At 37.8% G+C, this 13,533-nt stretch overlaps 1 protein-coding gene across 12 annotated transcripts in view; it reads right to left on the bottom strand.

Moving 5' to 3' along the window:
• HNRNPC (heterogeneous nuclear ribonucleoprotein C) overlaps nucleotides 1–13,533 on the bottom strand; it is a 67,374-nt gene that overhangs the window by 37,839 nt on the left and 16,002 nt on the right. For 8 of the 12 annotated variants that reach the window (XM_046007489.1, XM_046007499.1, XM_046007500.1 and 5 more), the window contains one exon: nucleotides 291–568. In XM_046007489.1, coding sequence (XP_045863445.1) covers nucleotides 291–531 — 241 coding nt within the window. In that variant the 5' untranslated portion in view covers nucleotides 532–568. The remainder of the gene's footprint in view (nucleotides 1–290; nucleotides 569–13,533) is intronic. The other 4 variants (XM_046007491.1, XM_046007496.1, XM_046007494.1 and 1 more) reach the window with 1 other exon arrangement.

The raw sequence follows: 13,533 nt of genomic DNA, 5'->3' as shown, positions 1-13,533 counted from the left end.
AAGCTATACTGCCTTTGCCCATTCTACTGTGAGCGGGAGGACAGCTATTTAGGGCAGCCACTGTAACTTATGTAATGTCATTCCTATTCCCCTGACCTTACTCAAGACCACCAACTGGTTATCCAGTCTCTACTACACAGAAAGGAGTAAAATCCTTATTTAGCCATTACGACTATAAACCTAACATTTTTTTCAACTTAGCTGAATGGAAAGGAGAAAAACAGAAGCATGAACAGAAAACCTCGTATCTGAATTAAACAGTCAACGAAGAAATTCAACCCAGATCTTACCTAAAACCTGGCCAGCAATCATTCTGCCATCCTCTCCTGCCACAGCAGCCCGGGCATTTCTCTCATTAACATACTGAACAAAGGCAAAGCCCTTATGAACAGAGCAACCCACAATTTTGCCATATTTCGAGAAGATCGCCTCCACATCAGATTTCTTGACCACAAGAGTATTGAGATTCCCAATGAATACACGGGAGTTCATGGAGCGAGGATCTGTCTTGTTGGTAACGTTGCTGGCCATTTTCTTTGATGGTAAGGTTCCTTACAAAGATGAAAAACTGGAAGGAAAAAAAATGCATTCAGGTTAAAGAAAGAGATTAAAACCAAAATATTCCTTGATAAAAAACTTTCTACTCTTTATTTTGAACACTGTGACTAGAGAATCAGTCAACTTAAACGGCTCTCACAGAGGAAAGTATATTACTATTTTAGAGAGGAGAGCTCCTGAATATATGCACCCTTATACCAATTCCCGCTCCATCTTCCCTAGTCTATTCCATCAGTGCCAGACTATCATTTCAAGGGACCGTGGGTTGCAAGGGAGGGGGGTGCTCTTCAAAGACAACTAGAAACACAATTAAGGGCATTATCCATTTCAAGTGAGCCCTCTCTGTTCTTAAGTCCTCAAGTAAATTAGAATACCTTAAGCTCTCTACTATCAACTTCTCATAATTTTAACCTTCCTTGTCATACTAACCTAACCATTTCCTGCCATGTATCAAGAACTCCACCTTCTTTCACATTGCTATTATTAAAATGAGTCTCACCTATTCCAAAGATATACAAAACTCCAATTTCTGCCCACAAACCATTCTTTAGCTAGATAAATGTGGACAACAGACCCTCTCCCTTTTAAATATTATTAACTTTATTATACTACGGCAATATATAGACCCAAATCATTCACTCTGGAAATATTTATTTCCAGGTACATTAAATGACTCATAATACGCCAGCAATATCTTAAGTAATAATAGATCATTTTATAGAATGCAATGACTCAATCTACTTTTTATGTGATGATCTAGAAAATACAGCTGGGATATTCGTAATACTAGATGGTGATGATGATAAAACTAGCACGTAGAACACTGCATGAATCAAGAGAGGACCAGGAGAACTAAGAAGAGTACAACTTTCCTCAGACTGTTTCAAAACAAAAATTATCTTTTTTAAAAAATGTATATGAAGGTTCAGTCACATTGTAATTACAAGGAGATTCATGTTCTACCACCTTAGGTTTTTTCAAGTAGAAACATTTTGACATTCTTTTAGGGTTTGTATCTGCTGCCCCTTCCCACCCCAACTACCAAACTTGAAACAGTTTAAGATAGTCCCACATTAGATTCAGAGTACCATTCTTAAGATTCACCTTTTTTCCATTCATCCCTTCGAAACTCACATCAGATGAGTACCTAGTGTATTATTTTTCCAATCCCCAGAGGAATGACAAACTAGTTCATGGATTATGTAAAAATATCTTCTATACATATATATGTGTAAGAAAACAGGTAGCATATCATTTATACAGATCGCTAATATTCTGATCCTTAAAATACTACTCATTTCACAAGTAGTACTGATTTTTAAAGCTGTCAACAGCTTTTCCCTCCTAGCCTTTCTAAAATTCAAGAAAGTCTTTACTTGATTTTGGTTTCTGAATTATAGCTTTATAAACAATAGTTAATTTTTCTTAGACTAAGCAATAAGAATTTACCAAACAATGGCACAGAGTCACCAACACTCTTTCAACTCTTGAGTCCTAGAAAGCCTCCTCAGAACACCAAAAACAGAAACCTACTGAAAGGACTAACTGGTTTCAAATATTACTGGTGGTATTAAGGTTTACTTTTATTTTAAGAGGGGAGAACTCAAGCCAGTTTTCTACAATTATTTTCACAAAAAATAAACATATTCTATGTATTATAGTAAACAACAGTAACTAAAAGGAAAAACTTCCTAGGTTTAATTAGCAATTACCTATTGGGGAAGAGAATGGTTCTTTCTACATGCCATCAGCGTACTGAACAAGAGTGTAAAACAAACTGACAATGTCCCCTTCAAATATACTCCTTGGAACCACAGAAAAGAAGTGGATTTAAATGATTATTTTCTCACTTTTTACAAAGATGGTACATAGCTAGAACCAATCTAGAAGTAGACAACTTATTACCTATAAAGAATGCCTTAGGATATTAAGGATTAACACCCATGGAACTCCATTTGGAAAGGCTGATAACGAGACATTTAGATACACAAGTAAAAAGGTGCTAACAAGGATTGCCATCTCTGAATTTAAGTATATAATTTTATCTATTTCCTCCAATTGTATGTGGTTACTAAACTTGTTACAAGAATCCAGAGTTGTTAACAGAAAAGTAATAATGACCTCAACCTCAAAAGCTTGGCTAAAGTCAACGGAATAGCTTTCAATGCACATACTAAGGATTTAGTCAAGGTATGAGTAACAGTAAAGACAAGTGAACCCACAAAGGTCCATTAATCAATCCTGTTTCAAGGAACACATCTACTACAAATTAATACATATTTTCACTGGACATTTACTGAGTATCTGGTAAGTACTAGGTACCAAGGCTAGTTCAGAGGAAAAACATGAAGAGCAGGATTCCTCACAGTTTACACTCTAATGATACCACTGTTTTAAAACTATTTAAGAGGGAACACATTTCCCAAAATTTTACAAATAACCAAATGAACTCAGGTCACATTTCACCCTACCTCTGAAAAATGTTTTGGGAGGGGGGTGTCAGTATCCTAAATGCAAAGAAACTAAGGCAGGGGGGAACCCCTGGATTTCCCAGAACAAAACACAATCACAGTTTTTGAACCTTTCTGAATCCCCACATAAAAGCAACTAGATAAACTTGGGTGCCCAGGTACCCAATCAAAATGCCGTAATGCAAGCTAGTAAAGGGAAGCCAATAGCCCACATCTGCATGGTTATCTACCACTGCAGGAGAACCAGAAAGACCTAGAAATGGAAGAATCCCCAAATACCCATTTAGTGGAAAGCCAAGGGAGCCAATTTTAAGAAAAGCAGTTGAAACAGACAGGTTTTTTCCCCTGCTCCAAGAATGCAGGAGTACAAAGTACTGTAACAAAAATGTCTCAAGGTGCCAGAGTGGCTTAGTATCCAAAATCTCAAAACTAACTCAAGAGCCCCATGTGCAGCATTCCATTCTTTAAACCCTTCCAACCCCCCAAAGTGACTACTATTCTTTGTAGTCACCACTTTAAAAAATTTTACTATTTGTCTGAGAGTGAGTGGGTGCACAGGGAGAGGGAGACTCCCTGCTGAGCAGGGAGTCTGATGTGGGGCTCCATCCAAAAACCGGGAGATCACCACCTGAGCCAAAGGCAGATACTTAACCAACTGAGCCACCTAGGCACCCCTTTAAATTCAAATTTATTGCTTGAAGAATACAGGGTATTTGACCTAAAGTTTCCCAGTCTGGATTTTCCACAATTTCATACTCTTAGTACAATTCCACATACTTTATTTTTTGCTTTTTACCTTACATAGCTCTGCAGCATATTACATTTACACTCATTTTTAATTTTTAACAATTTGGTATTCTTATTACCAACAACTGCAGTCTTTATCCACAAATCACTTTAGGGGCACCCATGTGCCTCAGTAAGAGAACATGACTCTTGATCTCAGGATTGTGAGTCTGAGCTCGAGGTTGTAAGTGAAGATTACTATATAAAAAAATACCTGCAAATCACTTTCAATGATGTGGGAATTATACTTAATTGTTTCCAGTCAGTGGGTGCCTGGGTGGCTCAGTTGGTTGAGTGTCTGACTCTTGGTTTCAGCCCTGGGCATGACCTTGTGGATCTTGTGGGATCGACTTCCCAGACTCAGCGCTTAGGGGGAGTGTGCTTGGGATTATAAGCAAGCTGTCTCTAAAATAGACAAATCCTGGGATGCCTGGGTGGCTCAGTTGGTTGAGCTGCTGCCTTTGGCTCAGGTCATGATCCCAGGGTCCTGGGATCGAGTTCCACATCAGGCTCCTCGTCCAACAGGGAGCATGCTTCTCTCTCTGCCTCTGTATGCCACTCTGCCTGCTTATGCTCTCTCTCCGACAAATAAATAAAATTTAAAAAAATAAATAAAATAGACAAATCGTTAAAAAAAATATTTGCAGTTTAAAATTTGGTTAATCCTGGGTGGCTCAGTGGGTTAAAGCCTCTGCCTTCTGCTCAGGTCATGATCCCAGAGTCCTGGGATCGAGCCCCACATCGGGCTCTCTGCTCCACGGGGAGCCTGCTTCCTCCTCTCTGTCTGCTTCTCTGCCTAGTTGTGATTTCTCTGTCAAATAAATAAAATATTAAAAAATAAAATAAAATAAAATTTGGTTAATCCTTATCAGTTTATAAGTTCTGCAACCAGAAGTTTCTGGCACATTCTAAATACTCCAAATTTCCTCACAGATGAAATTAGTCGTCACATCCTTTTTAAAGTTTTCTCAGAGAAAGTATTTTTTAAAGTTTTTGTTAATTCCAGTGAATATATAGTGTTATGTTAGTTTCAGGTGTTAATAAAAAAACCCTTTTCTAAAGGTTTACGTATTTATATGCGTATGTAATTTTTTTTAATTTTTTTCAAGATTTCTTATTTATTTATTTGACAGAGAGAGATCACAAATAGGCAGAGAGGCAGGCAGAGAGAGTGAGAGAGAAGCAGGCTCCCTGCCTAGCAGAGAGCCCGATGCGGGACTCGATCCCGGGACCCCGAGATCATGACCCGAGCTGAAGGCAGCGGCCTAAACCACTGAGCCTGTGTATGTAATTCTATACCCAATGTGGGACCTCAACTCAGCCCAGAGATCGAGTTGCCTTTTCTACCAACTGAGCCAGCCAGATGCCCTAAGGAAAAAAAAAAAACATGTCAAATTCATTCTTTTTAAAATCCAAGTAAAGAAAAGTACACAGAATAAAAAAAATTTCTTTCCTAAAATTGTTTTCAGTGGATTGAGCCACTGCCTTCGGCTCAGGTCATGATCTCAGGGTCCTGGGATCGAGTCCCGCATCGGGCTCTCTGCTCCGCAGGGAGCCTGCTTCCTCCTCTCTCTCTGCCTGCCTCTCTGCCTACTTGTGATCTCTCTCTCTGTCAAATAAATAAATAAAATCTTTAAAAAAAAAAAAAAAGAGTAAATTTCTGGGACACATGGGTGGCTCAGTCAGTTAAGCTTCCGATTCTTTGATTTCAGCTCAGGTCATGATCTCAGGTTTGTGGAATCCAGCCCCATGTCTGGCTCCACACTGGGTGTTCAGTCTACTAGAAATTCTGTGTCTCCCTCTCCCAATGGCCCTCCCCAACTCATTCTCTCGCTCAAAAAGAAAACAAAAAACCCAGTATAAATTGTAACAACAACAACAAAAAAAAGAGGGTAGATTTCTGAAATATTATGTTCCATGTGCTTCCCATTTAATTCACTACCAATGATGAAGTGGATCTGGTTTCCAAAAAAGCAGAATTTGAACACAATAAAATAAAATGGAATGAAATCAACATTTTCCTTAAGGTTATTTGGGTGGTAGCACTCAAAACTGTAGTCCCTGGGTACATATAGACACAAGTGTTATACCATGTATTTTGTATTTATATATACATGTATTTTCATCCCACCTTTTTTTAAAAACATGGGGCATGAACTCATGACCCTGACATCAAGATTTGAACTGAACTAAATAGCTGGACGCTTAACTAAGCCACCCATGCGCCCCTTATCCCATGATTTTTACCATCAAAGGATCGCTAAGGCATGTCTTATCTGGTTAACAAATCAAAACTAGGAATACTCAGTTACCTTTATTGCCTTATTAGACCAAAGTATCTATGCATCTAATCAGACTTTATGTTAAAGCAATAAAACCAAGAGATTTTGGAGGTGCCTGGGTGGCTGAGGTGGTTAAGCGTCTGCCTTCAGATCCAGTCATCTGGGATCAAACCCCACAGTGGACTCCTTGCTCAGCAGGGAGCCCACTTCTCCCTCTGCCTTGTTCATTCTGACAGTTTTTTTTTTTTTAAAGAAATGTTTTTATTTCCATTCCTGCCATTCTATTTATATCCTAAAACCAACAAATAAAACAAAATCTACATCTGCTCAGAATGCAAGCAAATCTCAAAATTTTGCTTTTAACTGTTCATTCTGAAGATCATGCTATCCTGATTCTTTGCCCTCTTGAGAGGGACCTATCTTGAATTTTCAATCTAGCTAAAAGTTTGGGAACTGTTTGTTAACAAGTACTCCAGTTTCTCTTAAGTTAGCATTAAATCTCATGTAAATTCTGCTGGGAAAAGGTGCAGTAAGGTGGGAGAGGCAAATTGCACTATTTGGTAATTACAAGTGGTACAGAATTCAAATAGTCCAAAACTACATTTTGATGGGGCCAAAATCAATTTATAACTAGAATTAAGCCTTTAGCTTCCTTGTCTTTATTTGCAGAGCAGTGTAACTCCACCTTTAGTGGAAACGGATTGAAAAGACAAAATATTTGACAGAATAGTGCCATTATTCAGACTGTGTTCATTATCATTTAGGCACATTTACTACTAACAAAAAAACCATCAGAGAAAGTAGGTAATAAGCCGAAGATGTTTCTACTGAAATTTCAGCCAATGCTCTACCTGCTCACCCTATTCACAATTATACTTACTCATATCACATTATCTATTTAGCCCAGAAAGAAAAAAATCAAACAACATCTGTACGGCTTATGAAATGTCAAATCATACTAATAGAGAAGAAGGGAAATAACCTGCCTCAGACAAGAAAATGCAGAAATCTACCTCAGAATTTTTTTCTTTTTAAAGATTTTTTTTTTTTATTTAGTTGACAGAGAGAGAGAGATCACAAGTAGGCAGAGAGGCAGGCAGAGAGAGAGGAGGAAGCAGGCTCCCTGCGGAGCAGAGAGCCCGATGTGGGGCTCGATCCCAGGACCCTGAGATCATGACCCGAGCCGAAGGCAGCGGCTTAATCCACTGAGCCACCCAGGCGCCCCTCTACCTCAGAATTTTTATTTCTACCCCTTAACTAATCTATACATTCAATCTGAATCAAATGCAACTACCAAATGACTGTTATTCCCCAACTTTCTGTGAATACAGAAAGCTAAATATCACTAGATGGCAGCAACGAGTTGGCAATTTTTTTTAAGACAACTGAATCTAGAGTCCAAGTTTTTCTATTTCATACTGCCTTTAACAATCTGTCAAAGTTTCTCAGTACCTTTTGGATACTGTAAAATTCCCCTTCTACTTAGAGCATCATCATCTGCACTAAGTTATTTGCCTTTAACAAACAAGTTCCTATTTTGCCCATTTACATTCACATTACTCTATCTGGCCCTCACTTGTTCTCTATCTATGTTATCTTTACTGCATTCCATCAATTATTTCCCTCTGGCTAACAATGAACCGTCCAAGTGTCTGCAAAAACAACAGTGTACTTTAATCTGCTCCACCTCCAAAACTTTTTGTTCTTCAAAACAGGTATGATATCAAGGTCAAGAATACTAAGATGAGGGGCGCCTGGGTGGCTCAGTGGATTAAGCTGCTGCCTTCGGCTCAGGTCATTATCTCAGGGTCCTGGGATGGAGCCCCACATCCGGCTCTCTGCTCCGCAGGGAGCCTGCTTCCTCCTCTCTCTGCCTGCCTCTCTGCCTACTTGTGATCTGTCAAATAAATAAAATAAAATCTTAAAAAAAAAAAAAAAGGAATACTAACATGAGCAAATAGCATATGTTGGTACTTTTAAGGACATTTTCAGGACACAAATACCTAAGTTGGCCATTTTTATTTTTACTTATTTATTCTTCTAGGTAAGTTCCACAACCAGCATGGAGCCCAACACAGGCCTTGAATTAATGATCTCAAGATCAAGACCTGAGGTGAGATCAAGAGTCAGACACTTAGCCAACTGAACCAGGTTCCCCCAAAGCTGGTCATTTTTTTGATAAGCTATTCTAACTGCTATGCCTAAGAATTAAAACTAAGAGAATATTCAAAATATTATAAATTACAGAGAATAGGTAATTCAATAAATGGTAGCCCATAACTTAAAAACCAAAGAAATTCTCAAAAAATGTAATTCAGTAACCAAAATAAATTATAGATGGATCAAAACTTAAATGTAAAAAATTACATACACAGTTGTCAAAACCTAAACAACAGAAAATGTGCAACAGTCCCAACAAATATGAACAGGAAAAAACGGTCAGGAAATGCAAAACAAATAGATTATACACACGAAAAATTTTAATTTAAGAAGTAATTCAGACAGGGGCCCCTGGGTGGCTCAGTCATTCAGTGTCTGTCTTCAGCTCAGGTTATGATCCCAGGGTTCTTGGATGGAGCCCCACATTTAGCTCTCTGCTCAGTGGGAAGCCTGCTTCTCCCTCTCCCACTCCCCCTGCTTGTGTACCCACTCTCGCTGTGTCTCTGTCAAATAATAAAATCTTTAAAAATAAAAAAATAAATAAAAGAAAAGAAAAATAGTAATTCAGACAACTGTCAATATATGCTAAAATCACTGGGGAAAAGCATCAAGCTTTTCTGCCCAACAAGGGCAGAAAACAAGATTTATATGATCTTTAAAATATTACCCAAAATACTGAGTATAAAGGGAAAAAATGTACTTTTAAAATGGAAACATAAATGCCACCACTTAAACCAACTGATCTGACATTATATGCCTCCTGGTGTGACAAAATAAGAAAAACACATCACCTGTGCAATATCCTTGATAAAACATCTGAACCTGCACACAGGGAAATACATACAAAGTAGAAGCCTTTTCTAGATTAAGAAAGCAATGTGTAAACCTTTGAACCTTGACTGAACTGATTGCAAACATTTTTTGGGGACCGGGAATTTTATTATTGACTATATACAAGAGAATATTGAATCAGTGTTACTAATTTTCACTGGCTTGGTAATTTCGTTTATATAGATTATATTTATTCTTAGAGGAGATGTAGGCATCTTCAAGTTCTTAAATGAAATATCATGCCTAAAACTATTCAAGGGCAAAACAAACAAAACAAAACACCACACATATGGAGAGCAAACACAGCAATCTACACAGCAGCTACCAGAACAAGAAAGCTGGAACATGGGTGGTTTACTTTACATATGTAGTATTACCTGTTCCAAAGTTTTTTAAAGCTCCTGTAACAACAAACAGAAAAAAGATATACACCAGGTCTCACATTTTAGCAAATTCCCAGAAAGTAGTATTTTCTATCAGATTTGCTAATTTAAGAATGACCATCCGATGGGGTGAAAAGACATGGCACTCCCACTGCTATAACTAAGTAAACAAATGAGAAGTAAACTAGTACATATTTCTCTAGGTTCCTTTGAAAATTCTTAAAAAGTGCCAAACAACGGCTGGGCCTACATACTTGCATTAATTAAGAAATTGACAGTGTTAAATTTCAGGTTATCCTATGTTTGGAACTGAAACAGAAAACTCTTGAGCATCTGTAAGCTCTGTAAATCCCTTTTAATAAAAAAACACTACATAACCACTTAAAACATTGTACAAAACTAAGTGAAGAGTATTTATAATATAGACACTCTAAAACTACATATGGTAATGACTCCATACCGCTAAAAATTCATCAAAAATATAGGTGTACAGGTATAAGATAGAGATGAACCAAAACACCAAAATATTAAATAGTGGTCAAAAAAAAAAATACTGTTTTATATATGTATTTCCTTCAAGGATCCCTTAATAAGCATTTTTATAGAAGACTTTTCCTGCCCAAGTATAAATGGGTAATATGACCAAAAAAAAAAAAAAAATTTTTTTTTAAAAGATTTTATTTATTTGACAGAGAGAGAGAGATCACAAGTAGGCAGAGAGAGAGGAAGGGAAGCAGGCTCCCACTGAGCTGAAAGCCTGATGCGGGGCTGGAATCCTGACCTGAGCCGAAGGCAGAGGCTTTAACCCACTGAGCCACCCAGGCACCCCGACAAAAAATTTTAAAGTGAAGGTCTTTAAGAAAATATTGGCAGAGGGGCGCCTGGATGGCTGTCATTAAGCATCTGCCTTTGGCTCGGGTCATGATCCCAGGGTTGTGGGCTCGAGCCCCACACTGGGCTCCCTGCTCAGTGAGCCTGCTTTTCCCCCTTCTGTGTGATCCCAAATAAATAAATAAAATCTTAAAAAAAAAAAAAAATTCCCAGAATCTTAAGAGAGGGAAAAACCAAATCATGTAGTTCAACCACCCTGCAGTTCTTCAAAGGATGTTAAAATCCCCTTAGAACATCCTTGCTCACTAATAATCTTGGGGCCTCTTGGGGCGCCTGGATGGCTCAGTCATTGAAAGCCTTTGGTGCAGGTCATGATCCCAGGGTCCTGGAATGGAGCCCATCATCAGGCTCCCTGCTCCGCAGGAAGCCTGCCTCTCCCTCTCCCACTGTTTGTGGTCCTTCGCTCGCTGTTTATCTCTGTCAAATAAATAAAATCTTTAAAAAAAAAAAAAAAAAAAAAAGATAATCTAGCCTCTTGAGAACTGCCACCACAATCAAGGAATTCATGTTATTCAATTCTAAAACTTAACTGCCTTTTAATGAATTTCCTCCTTTAGTTCCCTCCTTCAATGCCCATTCATTACCATTAATTTTTTTCTGTAACCTAAATTATCTTATTCAAACTACTCCCTATCCTCACCATCTTCTATGAAAATAAAACTGGTGCCTTGTAACAAATACAATTTAATCTGTAAATGTCCCTTCAAACACAGTACCAGTACAAATTTGTTTGCTCTGAATAGAACACACTCTGGATGCTATTCAGATGCTACTGTTTCTGGTAACTTTTGCATTGTCAACACATGCAAAATTCACTAAGTAAACCCCCTTAATTCTTAGACATTTATTAATATAATGCTAACTTCCCATATTGGGACAACTTTGCCAGTTTTCTTTACATTTAGTACAGAGCTTTACATTTCAAATACCAATTCATCCTCTAGCTAGTACCAGCCTAAAGAAGTTTCAAATTTTGATTTTGTTAAGTATTTTATTAACAACCTCTTACAATTATGTATTCTTCACTGATTTGTTCACCATACTGAGTCTTGTCATCATTTTAAAAAGTTTAATGCAATTTTCCTTCAAATTTTTTTTTCATGTTATGTACTAGTTTCAAAACAATGACAACCAACAAAGTCAGTCCCAACTGGTTAAGTCCTTTTGCATATTTCCTCTATACTGAAAAGCCCTACTCTGGTTTAGTTTTGAGCAGGATCTGAGTTAGTACTCAAAAACCTGCAAAACAAAATTTAGGTAAAGCCTTTTTCAAAAAAATAATTTTAAACTGCAAAGGAAAATACCTACCCCCACAAATTCAAGCCATAACCACCACGACCAAACTTTGCTTAAAACAGTGACTAATGCGAACTTCCTAAACAGAACATAAGAATTCGGGGCGCCTGGGTGGCTCAGTGGGTTCCGTTCAGGTCATAATCCCAGGGTCCTGGGATCCAGCCCCACATCGGGCTCTCTGCTCTGCGAGGAGCCTGCTCCACCCCACCCCCCCCCCGCCTGCCTGTCTGCCTACTTGTGATCTCTGCCAAAAAAAAAAAAAAAAAAAAAATCTTAAAAAAAAAAAAATTCAACACATCACCACACTAAAGTACAAAAACAAAAAACTAAAAGACAAAAAAATGAAGACAAAAACGAAAAACCCTTAATGTCTGCCAATACTCATGTTCACAATTCAAGTTCTTAATAATGTATATAAAAATGCATGAAAATAATAGTACAACCTAATGATTTAAGAGCTGAGACTTTGGGGTCAAGCAGACTTGCTTCAATTTTAAGCTCAGCCCTTCTGAACAGTGTACATTACCCTCTGGGAAGCCAATCCCTTCAAAAACCAGACTTTCCAACTGTAAAATGAGTATCACTTCTCTCACAGGCATAAATGAAGTACAGAAAACACTGACATGGTGCCCGGCACATATCAAGTACTGCTACTGCAGCTGCTGCTATTACTACATCATTTACTATTACTGGTAAATGCCAACAAAAAGAATGGGCCAAGGATGCATACAGGTTATTCGCAAATAATACTAAAGGTCCACGGAGATTTTTTTAAAAATTCAACATCACTGTAACAGAAATACAAATTAAACCAATTATCATACTTTACTTACCAAACAAGGATAAACATTTTAAATTAAAACAGTAATTTTTACATATTATTTCTACGAATTGGTACCCTACTTTCACAGGATAATTGGACTTTTATATGGGACTGGCTAAATCAACTTCAGTGCATCAATCCAACTGAATACAAGCAGCAACAATTATTTTAAAATAACAATGTACTGACACTGAGAGATGTTCAAGATTTTAAGCAGCATACATAGTAAGTACATAGCTATCCCTGAACAACATAAGGAGCTATGGGCACTAACCTCCCCACTGTGCCGCCAAAAACAAACCCACGTTACTTGACTCCCCAGAAACTTTACCACTAAGAGTTAATCATATTTCGTAGATTATATACTGCATTTTAAAACAAAAATTATTAAAATCATAAGGAAAATATACTGACAGTACTGTACTGTATTTTTTTTTAAGATTTTATGTATTTATTTGACAGAGAGAGAGATCACAAGTAGGTAGAGAGGCAGGCAGAGAGAGTGAGAAGGAAGCAGGCTCCCCACCGAGCAGAGAGCCCGATGTGGGACTCGATTCCAGGACCCTAAGATCATGACCCGAGCCGAAGGCAGCGGCTTAAACCACTGAGCCACCCAGGCGCCCCCTGTATTTCTATCTTTAAAAACCCAACTAAGTGGACTCATACAGTTCAAACTTTGTTGTTTAACTGTCAACTGTTATCTACATTATCTATAAGCTATCTCAGGATGCTGTAGTATTTTTATGTTTTTATGTACTTTTTCCTCAATTTTTCAACAACCATACTGCTTTCCTAATTTTATTTTGCAAAGATAGCTTAATGCTACCTTGAGATTTAATGACTGTGATACACTGCTTGGCCTAGAATCAGCGAAAATTTCTGTAACTCCCTAAACAGAAATTGGAAAGGTTGCGTGCTTCCCTTCCACTAGAGCAATTCAAAACTGTAAAATCAAGAAAATGGGCATCTCTAGACCAATTTTCCACTGGATATTGTTTCATAAATTTGGGGTCTCTCATTGTTAGTCCCGACAAATACAATTCTCTAGTCTC

The sequence above is a fragment of the Meles meles genome, chromosome 6, assembly GCF_922984935.1.
Source record: "Meles meles chromosome 6, mMelMel3.1 paternal haplotype, whole genome shotgun sequence".
Classification (NCBI taxonomy): domain Eukaryota; kingdom Metazoa; phylum Chordata; class Mammalia; order Carnivora; family Mustelidae; genus Meles; species Meles meles.
The sequence above is the reverse complement of the archived record's forward strand: the minus strand, read 5'-3'. Positions and strand labels throughout refer to the sequence as shown.